Below are 11,835 nucleotides of genomic sequence, written 5' to 3' on the forward strand. Positions count from 1 at the left end.
AAACTGTGTGGTTGGGCAGGTGGTGGGCAGGAGTTGTGTGTGGATGGGTAGGTGGTGGGTTGGCTGGGTCATGTAACCCGCACGCCCAAACACCACATGCCCAAGCATTTTCTGTTTGGCCGGATAGAGAGGGCTAAATGGACATGATTCGGGCTAGATAAGAGATGCACTGATGCGGTAGGCGGAGAATGTGCAGCTGAGTGGACTTGCCGAAGATGGGTACCAGCGGTGTTAAGATTGGCCTCTATGGAGAAGACTAGTGGAGAACAATACTGGTCAGTTGGAGGCAGTCGCTCTCCAACAACAACCGACGGCAGAGGAGCAACGCTCACAACACCAAGTGGAGCGCTGGGTGGCTAAGATGCAGTAAGTTGGCACAGTAGGGGGCAGAGCTGGCGCATCTGCCAGTCATCTCAGTCAGTCAGCCCATGGCACCTGAGTCTGCCCCGTGACCTCCTGTCAGCGAGCCTTTGACATTTCATGTGACCTCAAAGTGCACCTGGCCTGGCAGAGGCACCGTAGTGATGTTACCGTCACTTAGTGACGATTGGCAGGTATTGGTATTGGTGTGTGTGCGTGCCCAGTGTGTGTTCGTCTTTGTGTCTGCCTTTGTCTTGTCTTTGTGTGTGTCTGCGTGTCTTTGTGTCTGCATGTCTCCGTTTTTGTGTGCATGTGCACGTGCCCCATGTGCTTGTGTGTGTGTGCAATTGTGTTTACTCATTGTGCCCCTTCCGACAAGCAATCCAGCATCAGGACTCAAAGTAAGTGAAAATAAAATATTTATTTTTTTCTATTCATATACCTTTATTTTATGTTTAATTTGCTATAGAGTATTTTTTTACAGTATTACGTGAAAATGTACATTTATTTTTATTTATGGGTTTAAAAATGCTTCTCTTTTTTGTTGAACCGTAACCCATTTCAAATCATTGACCGTAGGGGCATTTAAATACAGCACATTAGTGTTCCAACTTGCAAACCGTTTGACTTACGAATAGGCACAGGACCTAATTATGTCCGTAAGTCGATGAATGTCCATTTTATTAACTAGAGCATTGAGTATCTTGATTAATCGATTGGGAGCTTGATAAACAGTGGAATCACATGAAAAGTAACCAGAATATAATTAGGATTAAGTTGAGTAGCTTAATTACATTCTCAAGTGTTTAGAGTTTTTCATAAAAAAAGGTAGAGTTGCCAATGTGGGGCTGTATTTGCCCTCTTTGTATTGTGCCAATTTATATATAGCAGAACCAATTGTGGCACCTGGGTCTGTCCCGTGACCTCCTGTCAGGGAGCCTTCAACACTTCATGCGGACTCAAAGTACATATGGCCTGGCACAGTGGTGACGTTACCATCACTCAGTGGCGAATAGCGGTTATTGGTGGGCAGGAGCTGCGTGTGGATAGGTAGGTAGTGGGCAGGAGCTGTGTGTGAATGGGTAGGTAGTGGGCAGGAGCTGTGTGTGAATGGGTAGGTAGTGGGCAGGAGCTGTGTGTGGTTGGGTGGGTGGTGCGCAGGAGCTGCGTGTGGTTGGGTGGGTGGTGGGCAGGAGCTGTGTGTGGATGGGTAGGTGGTGGGCAGGAGCTGTGTGTGAATGGGTGGGTAGTGAGCAGGAGCTGTGTGTGAATGGGTAGGTGGTGGGCAGGAGCTGCGTGTGGTTGGGTTGGTGGTGGGCAGGAGCTGCGTGTGTTTGGGGGGGTGGTGGGAAGGAGCGGTGGTGTAATGGTTAGCGCACTGCGCTACGAACCTGGCGTACCAGGATCAATTCCGGTTCATGGGCCAACACCACTGACGATTATCGGAGCTGGTCCTGGGCCTCCCCTAGGTCAAATCAGCCTCAAATGAGTACCTGGTACAGTGTGTAAACATCGCCACTGGGGAGACAAAGGCGGTTGGGCGTGGTGCCGGCCACCCACCCCCTCGTGTGCCGTGCCAGCTTTCACAGGTGCTGCTCGCTAATAGCACTTGCCCCAACAGTCTGTTAAAGCTATCCGGGTGATATTTGTCTTCGGTGGGCAGCAGCAGCTGTGTGTGTGGATGGGTAGGTGGGGGGCAGGAGCTGTGTGTGGTTGTGTAGGTGGTGGGCAGGAGCTGTGTGTGGTTGTGTAGGTGGTGGGCAGGAGTTGCGTGTGCGATTGTGGTTGGCTCGGGAGGGAGTGTGTGGGGAGAGTTTTGGTCGTGTTGTTGTGCTGGAGTATCTTTCCACACGTCACCTGAAGTAGGCCAAAGTTCAAAACACATTTAGCATTGGATTTTGCCTTTAAACAGCTACACGGACATAGGTAATAGAAATCCACGTTTTAACAACTACATAACTTTACCTAATATACTGCAACCTATGTATTGCTGTATAACATAACATAGTAAAGACAAATTACAAATTGTACTACGTTGTAAAGGTGACTGCAAGTAAATGGCTGCCTTAAATGTTCTCATTATTCTGCTTAAGTCTAAAGTCAGAGGGATTTGTGTTCAAATCAACACTTGTGTTGCTCATCTTCTGTTTACGGTCCTGAGCCAGACGTCGACAATGATTTTAACCCCGGAGGATGATGGTATGATGGGCTGAGTAAACCCCCACACAGGATCTGAACTCACAATACTGCCGATTGGGAGGGGTATAAACGTATTCCACTATGTGGACCACATGCATACACACAAGAACCACAGCGAACCAAAACTCAATTTATTTCAAGAACTCTACAAACAGCGCTACGTTGGGTCAAGCTATGAGCAAGACAATAAAATAGTAACGCACGCGTTGTGCGCGACACGACACGAACGCTGCAGAATATTAATATTGAAGGAAGCTCGAGATCACAATGATGACATAAAGACCAGCGAGAGCTGCATAGGTCGCTTTTGTAAGAGTGAATATAGCAAAGAAAAGCAACACAGCAGCTGATGAAACATTGAATGCTGAAACCGGTCCAATGTCTGCTTGTGTTGAACCAACGCTGTTTTCATGCCGCACTCCCAGACAGCTGTGTGGATGATGGGATGTGTCAAAAAAATACTTCTGTGCGTATTTACTGTTCCCTGAGAACGTTCGTAATCAGTGCATATGAACCACCTGGAACGGAGCGCAAACAACGAAGACAATAAATTGTCAGAGCACAAAGAGTGCACACCAAGTGCGCGAGACCTGCCGCTGCTGTGTAACATCTCTACACACAGACACGTGCACAATGAGGCGCTCTCACCTTGAGACTGCCTCTGACATCTCTACACACAGCCACACACGGCCACACACAGCCACACACGGCGACAAACAGGCGACATTCGCCACCGGTTGACGTCACTACGTCGTTTGTGCCAGACTAGGTTCACATCGAGGCCAACACACTCACTGACACGAAGATCCCCACCTGAAAGCAAACGCTTGCGAACGCTGCACGGCACACGAGGGGGTGATGTGGCCAACATCGCGCCGCTAGCCCGGACGCCTTTGTCTCCCAAGTGCTGATGTTTACACACCGCACCAACCAGGCCCTCGTTTACACACCGACACACACACTTACACCGACACACACCGGACACACACGCTTACACCGACACACACAGACACACACCGACACACACTTACACAGACACACACAGACACACTTACACCGACACACACACACTTACACACACACACTTATACACACAGACACACACTTACACACACAGACACACACTTACACACACACACTTACACAGACACACACCGACACACACACACTTACACCGACACACACACACTTACACCGACACACACACACTTACACCGACACACACTTACACAGACACAGCAACCGCCATTCGCCACTAAGTGGCGGTGACGTCACCACGACGCTTGTGCCAGGCTATGTGCACCCTGAGGCCACGTGGAGTGTCGAACGCCCGCTGGCAGGAGGTCACGGGGCAAACCCAGGTGCCACGGGTCGACTGAGATGACTGGCTGATGCACCACCTGTGCCTCCTACCGTGCCAACCGACACACACAGACACACACACACTTACACACACACTTACACTTACACACACTTACACACACGCACCTTGCGTAGTGCGCTTCTCAGCTGCGCGTGCTCCCCGCTCCGAGTCTCCGCGCTCCCCCCCGCGGCAGCGCCTCGCGCCAAGCGCGGCGCGCGCGGGGCGGCGCGACCACCGAACAGCAGCAGCGGCAGACGCGACGACATGACAGACATGACAGTGACGGAGAGCGACGGAGAGAAAGAGAAAGAGCAGCGGAGAGTGAAAGTCGAACCGCGGAGCAGCGAAGAGAGAGTGGCGGCGGGATGTTTGCAGTGGCGGAAGTTGAGGGGGTCTCAGTGGGAGGTGCCTATGGAGGGACGGGGCCGATGGGCGGGGCCTAGGGTCCGGGGGCGGGGCCTAGGGTCCGGGGGCGGGGCCACCCGACTCATGAAGGCGTGGCCGTCAAATAGCTGCTGTCGAAGTTACTCCGTGATGCCGGGGGAGGGCTACGCCCCCTTGTTTGAAAGGTTTGCCTCGCATTGTGCTGTAGGTAACGACTGGATAACTATTGGGTACAGGCGACCCCAGCACCTACGACCTAATTTGTTCCTGGGCGACGGCCGAAAGTGAAGACGTCGTAAGTCGAAGCCTTATTTCCCATAGGCGCAATGCTATACATTAGGGTTCCGTTCCTGGAAACCCATTACATACCATAAAAATACCAAAATTGTCCACAAAAGAAATGAAAATAACCCTAACAAAACATTAATTGTAACTGAACATTACCATTACCAACATTTATTAAGTAAAAACAAACACTTAGATTTGAAAATCCTTAAGTACTTTTCTGCACGTGCATCACATTTCCTCTTCTCAGATGGAGCGAAAGGCGAACATTTTTCAAAATTTGAAGAAAAATTACAAAGAAGTGAAAGAGCGTTGATAGAGAGACGCTGCTGCATTCGCTCTCTGCGCAGCTGCAACCTGTCGGGATATACTGCACACTCGCATACGACGGAAGAGCAAGCAGCGCATGATAAGTGCAGACTCATCGCCAATTGACTCGGCGTCGGTAGCAGTCATTAGGCGGTCAAAGATACGAGTTTTGATCGTCTCCTCTTCCTGTCCACTCGCTCTCTGGCCCATGTGATATGAGCAAGGGCAACTGGTTGCCCAAAACTTGGCCAGTTATATATGAGGCCACATTGTTGTTGCCGAGTGTGAGTTTTTAATTAATGATTAATTTTATTTATCTTTTTGCTTGTTTATCCAGGGGAGTGTGAGGGAGGTTATTGGTCTCCCCATTCTATTCCGCCACATCCACTCATCACATGAGCTTCGCCGGCGCTCGCACCGGACGAGATGAAACTCGACAAAAACAAATCTCTCCATTAACAAACACTGAGACCACCGCAACTCGATGTGTCCGAACGCCAGGTCCATCTGCAAGTCACATCTAAATTAACCCATGGCACCGGAGCCTGTCCTTTAACCTCCTGCCAGCACACCTTTGATACTTCAAGTGGGCTCAAGGTTTACCTAGTCTGGCACAAACGCCGTGGTGATATCACCGCCACTTTGTGGTAAACACCGGTTGTTGTAATAATATACATTTTCAGGAAAGACAGTAATCACCTTAATCCAGTGTTAACTTTATATGTGTAGTGACAATAGAGCCTACATGTGGTGTGAGGGGACTAGTGGCCGCGGGAGGTAATGACATGGAAGTCAGCCTACAGTACAAGTGCACAAGTGGCCACGGGAGGTAATGACAGGGGTATCAGTTGTGAGTGTGAAGGGACTGGTGGCTACGAGAATGACCGAGAAGGGGGGCGTGGCCTCGGATAGTATATAACGGAGATGTGCGGAAGACTCAAGGCTATTGCAGTAGGATCTCCGCCTGATGTCAAGTGAACGTGTCTTCAATAAAGTGCCATCTCGAGAGCAGTGTGTCAAGTCGACATTACATGTGTAGTGGGTTCTATTGAGACGCACTCTTGAGTATGGAGGCAACACGTTTTATTCACTAACATAACAGGTAAGTCTACACTCAACGGGATAACGACTAGGGGTGGTGACCACCCTGGATAGCTACATAACACTCATGGGAACACTATATAAACTGCCGGGCCAGCTAACACGTTGCCCAGCTCTTGACGACTTCTCTCCCGCCCGAAGGCCGAGGATCCAAGACTTGGCGGGCGGGCCCCATCTCTCTTCGACAGCACTCCAACGACGGCGACCCTGCCGGCTTCTCCGCCCCGGCTTATATCCGCTCTGGCGTGGCCAGGGGCTCTGCCGGACCCATTCCAGATTCTTCTCGAGGGCTCTGGTTCCCCATCACTTTTCCCTCTCGCCCCCCTTGGGGGGTAGCCCCTTCCACCTTGTCCGGTCACGTGTCCCCCCGGGTTCATCCAAAGACCACATCCTCAAGCGCTCTCTCTCTCTCACCTCTGCCAGAGCCATGCCCCTATAGCACCCCCCGTCACTGGGTACTATGGCTACCCTCTTGTGAAGCCTACACATATGTAACTACATATGTGTAGTAACATACTAGGCGTATGTGTAGTGACATTGCTGGATGTTACTGCACGACACTGTGTGAAGCGGGTGGCGCAATGTTGGCGTCTCAGACATCGCTACAAGTGGCTGTACGAATGGCACTGCGCTCTGGGTGTAGTGCCAGCCCCGGGAGGATAGGGCGCGGAAGAGTGCCAGGGACGGTACAGAGTTGAGAGGGGCCATGGCACTCTGGTTGAACCCGGAGGTCTCGTGACCATAAGTAGAGACCCCGGGGCCCCCAAAGAGGGGGCTGGGGGGACCACGTGTCCAGGGACAGGTCCTTTTCGAAGCTTCCCAGGGAGGTGCGAGCCCGGGACCGGGAATATAAGCCAGAGCCCTGAGCGGCACCGGCTGTTGTTGTCTGGATGAAGATCCCCACCTCGTCGCTTGGAAGAGGAGCTCCAACTACAGGACCCGGACCCAAGCTGGGGGCCGGTCCGAGGTAGCCACTGACGTGTTAGAGTAGCTAGCTCGGAGGATATGACTCCCTGGTTACCTGGTGAAGGGGCAGCTACCCCTCGTGTTAGGAGGGCTGTTATTGAATAAACGTGTTGAATCCAAGAAGAAGTCTCTGTCTTCATCTGTACCCACTACATATATACTAAATTTCAACCCTATGTAAACTTAGGGCTGGAAATGGGAAGAAATTATTGGTGAATTTATAAATGATTTTCCCCATCCCCCACTAGATCTGGACCGTACACTAGATCTGAGGAGGAGGGGGAGGAGTTTAGCTCCTTGTGTGGGTATCTGTGTGTGTCTGGGAGTGTGGAGAGCGGTAGTGTAGTAAGTGATGAGTGTGCTGCGCTAGGAACCTGGCGAGCCGAGTTTAATTCCTGCTCACGGCCAACACCAATGACGATTATTTGTACTGGTCATGGGTCTCCCCTAGGTCGACTCAGTTTCAAATAGTACCTCGTGTGGTGTGTAAACATCACCACTAGGGAGACAAAAGCGGCCGGGTGTGGTGCTGGCCACCCACCTCCCTCGTGTGTTGTGGCGACCTTCATAGGTGCTTGGGAACAGTGACTTACCCCTAACAGTGGGTCTCTGTGGGTTCATCAGAATAAGTAGACCTAAGTAAATTGCAACCTCTCTGCTCCCCATGGCAGCCACACCAACATTTTTCTGCCTCCTCTTGGCCCCCACCTCTGTCCCTCATTAAACCCCCCCCCCCAATTGGACGTCTGCGGTACCAGTTGACTAATCATATTTTGCCCCTCTGACCCCAATCTCCCTCCCTTAATTTAACAATGCTGCAAACTTATTGGTCAATCCCTGCTCAGGTGGTAGAACATTTATCCACAAAATTAAACTCGTCTACAGCAACAATTGTAATTCATTGGGGGAAAAGCACTCCTGTGCTACAAGTGTGCTACTGAACAGCGTATAGGAAAATTTGGGCTTAATTTCACTATCACTTTATATGCTCTACAAACAACGCTCCTCTACCTAGTTGAGGTGGCAGACCCTGAGCTCTACATGAATAGCATGCTCCGTATCATGCATTAAATGAACAACGCAATGCAAAATCAACAAGAAACCACAACAATGTTTCCAATAACAGCAAAGATTCTGTAGGAGAATTAAAGTAAGGAAACATAAAAAAAATCAAGCCGACCACACGGGTTCGAGGAGCCCCAACTCGAACAGGCATTGTGGAGTCTTGCGACAGCCACTGCTTAAACCACTCTGGTGTCTACCCCCAGTCATCTCTCCGGGCTTTCCGGGGATTCGAAGGACCTGGTTCTCAGCCACTTGGCTACAACAATCCAATGCAACCAGATTAATGGCGCTTCGGAGTTGCATGAGGGGCCTCCGATAATCTTGCTCAATTCAAGAACTCTTGGACCATTATCTACTGAGGTTTTGCTGTTTTCTGCCGACCGCTTGATGTTTTGGGTCTTTGCTCGGTAACTGCGGTAAATGTAAAATAAGCCATTCCTTTTGTGACATGGTGAACTCTGCGGATCGATTTAAATAGAGGTGACAGGACAACAGACTGCGGGGTGGGCAGCAGAGGGCATTGCCGCAAGAGTCGTTGGTGGATAAGCAGACATAAGTACGACTCAAGGAGAAGATCCACAAAGGAGATAGAACACCGTCTGCACTAAACTGCGCAAATCGGGTCACAAGCCGTAATCCACACGAGATAAATAGTTACTTAATAACTTCAAGTCCGTGGACTATCACTTTAAAGATATATGCACAGCTGTCACGTGATGGGGAGATAGTGTGTGCTGTATCAACCCACGAGGAGAGCCGCGTCGACACCGTCAGAGTTCAGCCCTGATAGAGCACCACCACCACCACCACCGCTGCTGCTGTGCTCTCATCAATGGGCCATCGCCGTGAAGAGGCCGTCGTCCGTCAAGATGCCAGCTGTCACAGCTGGCGTGTGTTTGTGTCGCGGTGGCATCGCGCTGTTCACATGGATCTGCACTTCGGCAGTCGAGACAGGGTGCAAGGACTCCTGCAAGGGGAAGTGTTGTTGGGGCTGCTGCTCCCGACTCCTCTCCCCGTTCTTCCTCCTCTTCCCCCCCCTCCTCGTTGCTGCTGCTCGTAGCTTTGACCTCGCTGCCTCCGCGTCCCCCTTGTGAGACATGACTCTTGGCTGGCTCTCGGCCACCTCGGGTCATTCATACACATTCCCCGCGTGCACTCCTCCAAACATTAGCAGGAGGCTCCCCGCACGCAGCCACGCACACTCACGTACACGCAGCCACCAAAAATCCGACGCCGCTACCCTCCCGGCGCCGCGCACCAATCGCACGCGCGGGACGGGGGGGCAGGGGTCAAAGGGCAGTGACGTCACTCGTACACGCGTAGCCGATTGGAGGGGGTGTCTCGGAGATGATTTAAAGGGCTGTATGAACAATCTCGCGGGTACGCCGCCCGTTCGCCTCACGCACACACCAAACAAAGGCCGCACGAACAATCTCGCGTGTACGCTGCCCGTTCACCTCACGCACACGTTAAACAAAAGGGCGTATGAGTAATCTCACGTGCCCCTGTACGAGTCCGCCGCCGCTCCCCACACGCACACGCTAACCACGAGCTGCTCGCATGGGTGAGCACAAACACGTGGGTGAATACACACTCGCGCGCAAACACAGGGTACAACGACGCAGGAACCTCGGTCGGGCGCGCACACAATGGCCACCTCAACAGAGTTACCCGCGCGCAAATCCCCGTACCACGGCGAGCAGACTCACACCACCATGCGCCCGTTTCACACTCGCAGAAACCACACGACAAGGTTTATTGATCACCAACAGTTTATTCTTAGTGAGTCCGAGGCTATATATCACGTAGCCTGGAGTCAATATTAGTAGAATAACTAATCTATTCCCGACGGTCTAAGACCCAATCTGTCCCGTCTATTTTGAATTAACCTCCCTAGGCTTTTACACTTAAATCCCAACTCTCTCTTTCGTACTCACGGTTTGCCTCGGATGCACGGGCCGTCGCGGAGAGACGAGGCTGCACGAGGTTCTTGCTGGGAGCGGGGCCTGGCCTCGCTGAGGCTCGTCACACAGACGACCCAGTGGCCGGCAAGCTGACTGCTCCGATGGCTGACTGGAGGAGAATGCGAACTGCCCATCGTCGCTCTCCCATTTTACCCTTCTCTACATCAAAGGTCTGCCCGGCTAACCCGCGATACCCCACCGCCATCGGTGCCTTCACCGACGTCCGCTTCCCTCTCTACCCATCAACAGGGGCCGCCGCTGGGCCGTTGCCATTGGCTACAGCGTGCAAGCATGCTTTTCCGGCCAATCAGATGCTTCCCCTGGGGCTCGTGTGTGTCCTAACTGCGGCGACTGAGTAGCCTCGTCGTGACCACGCAATTGCACGTCAATTCACGGCTCTGTGGTGTAATTAAACCTGGGGGAAGTCGTCCAATTCCCTGGCCCCAGGAAACCGTGGGGGATGTCCCTACGAAGAGGGCCCCTGGGTGAAAACCTGGAGGCCAGGTGACTTCCCCACGAGGTCCTACGTGGGGGTGTGTGTGTTGTGTGTGTGTAGTGTGTGTGTAGTGTGTGTTGTGTCTGTGTGTAGTGTGTGTTGTGTGTGCTAATTTGGGGGATGGTGAGGGAGAAGTAGCATCGGACGCTCTCCCGTGGTGGCGTTGCAGGCACGGCTCTGACGGAGCGGTTTCGCTGTTGTGGCACCTCACAAGACGCCTGTCCATTGACTGCCACTCAGGATACCAAGCCGTGATTAAAGGTCCATTCATCAAGAAGCCTAACAACTACTTCGGATCTGTGATATCCAGTCATTATTAATTTTTAATCCTGCATCTGCATTTACTACTTTTATATTGGATGAGTTAATGGTGATTACTTCAGTCATTGGTTCTTTCGGTAAAGTCACGTATGTAGAAATAAAGTAAAATTTAAAAAAAACGACGTTTCGAACGCAACGCAAGCGCTCGTCCTCAGTTGAAAATGTCGTAAACCACAGAGCGAGGAACCAACAGAAGAGGGGACATCACACACAGAGTACACAGAGAACGGCAAACTGCACGGAGGCAATAAACAGCAAGAAGATGGGAGACGCGAACTCAGAAAACTTTCTAAATATAATGCGACGCAATCCAGTCGGCCCACAACACAGTTAGACACTAAACCTGGTTGATCACGTATTTCAAAAGGCTGCTAAATTTTGTGTTCATGATTACCTTTAGGGGTCGTCCATAAATGACGTCACGCACCTAGGGGGGGTCGGTGTGTGACAAGGGGGAGGGGGGTGTGAGAAATGTGACGTCACATCAACATGCGCAACTTTAAATAAGTATAAAAATGTTATAACACGACTAATTGATATAACAACACTCCTACAACACCAGTGCGGCACCACATTAAATACGCACTACAATGACAATAGTTTCAAGCGATTTGAAGCATGTTTTATTTTCAAAATGTAAATATGGTTTTGGGGGGGGGGGGTCAGAGCTTTGTGACGTCATATTTGGGGGATCTGACTTTTTGTGACGCCGTGTGACGAGGGGGGGGGGGTCAAAATCGTCCAAAATCGCGACGTCATTTATGGACGGCCCCTTACCGACTAAACTAAAAACTTTAATATTTATTTAAAAACAATTTTACAGGGTAAAGCCCCACTGAGATATACAGCTATTTTTCAGAGCAACTTGGTCACAAATGATAGCTCAACGAAGTGGCTTATGTAGACATTTATAGCAGCCAAATACTCTAAACGCATGTTTCTAAATGCGGAGGGAAAACCCGGAGGACCCGGACAAAAAATCCACGCGACCACGGGGAGAGAGACACTCAAACTCCAAATAC

The 11,835-nt window shown here is 51.1% G+C and overlaps 1 protein-coding gene across 1 annotated transcript in view; it reads right to left on the minus strand.

The window, feature by feature from the left end:
- The window catches only part of LOC116947136 (putative acyl-CoA dehydrogenase 6), a 34,917-nt gene extending 30,593 nt beyond the window's left edge, over positions 1-4,324 (minus strand). The window contains exon 1 of the mRNA XM_032962567.2: positions 4,048-4,324. Coding sequence (XP_032818458.2) covers positions 4,048-4,197 — 150 coding nt within the window. The 5' untranslated portion in view covers positions 4,198-4,324. The remainder of the gene's footprint in view (positions 1-4,047) is intronic.
- Between the last annotated feature and the right edge of the window lie 7,511 nt (positions 4,325-11,835).

This window comes from Petromyzon marinus, chromosome 29, assembly GCF_048934315.1.
Source record: "Petromyzon marinus isolate PM22_M1 ecotype Great Lakes invasive population chromosome 29, UKy_Petmar_22M1.pri1.0, whole genome shotgun sequence".
In the NCBI taxonomy this organism is placed as follows: domain Eukaryota; kingdom Metazoa; phylum Chordata; class Hyperoartia; order Petromyzontiformes; family Petromyzontidae; genus Petromyzon; species Petromyzon marinus.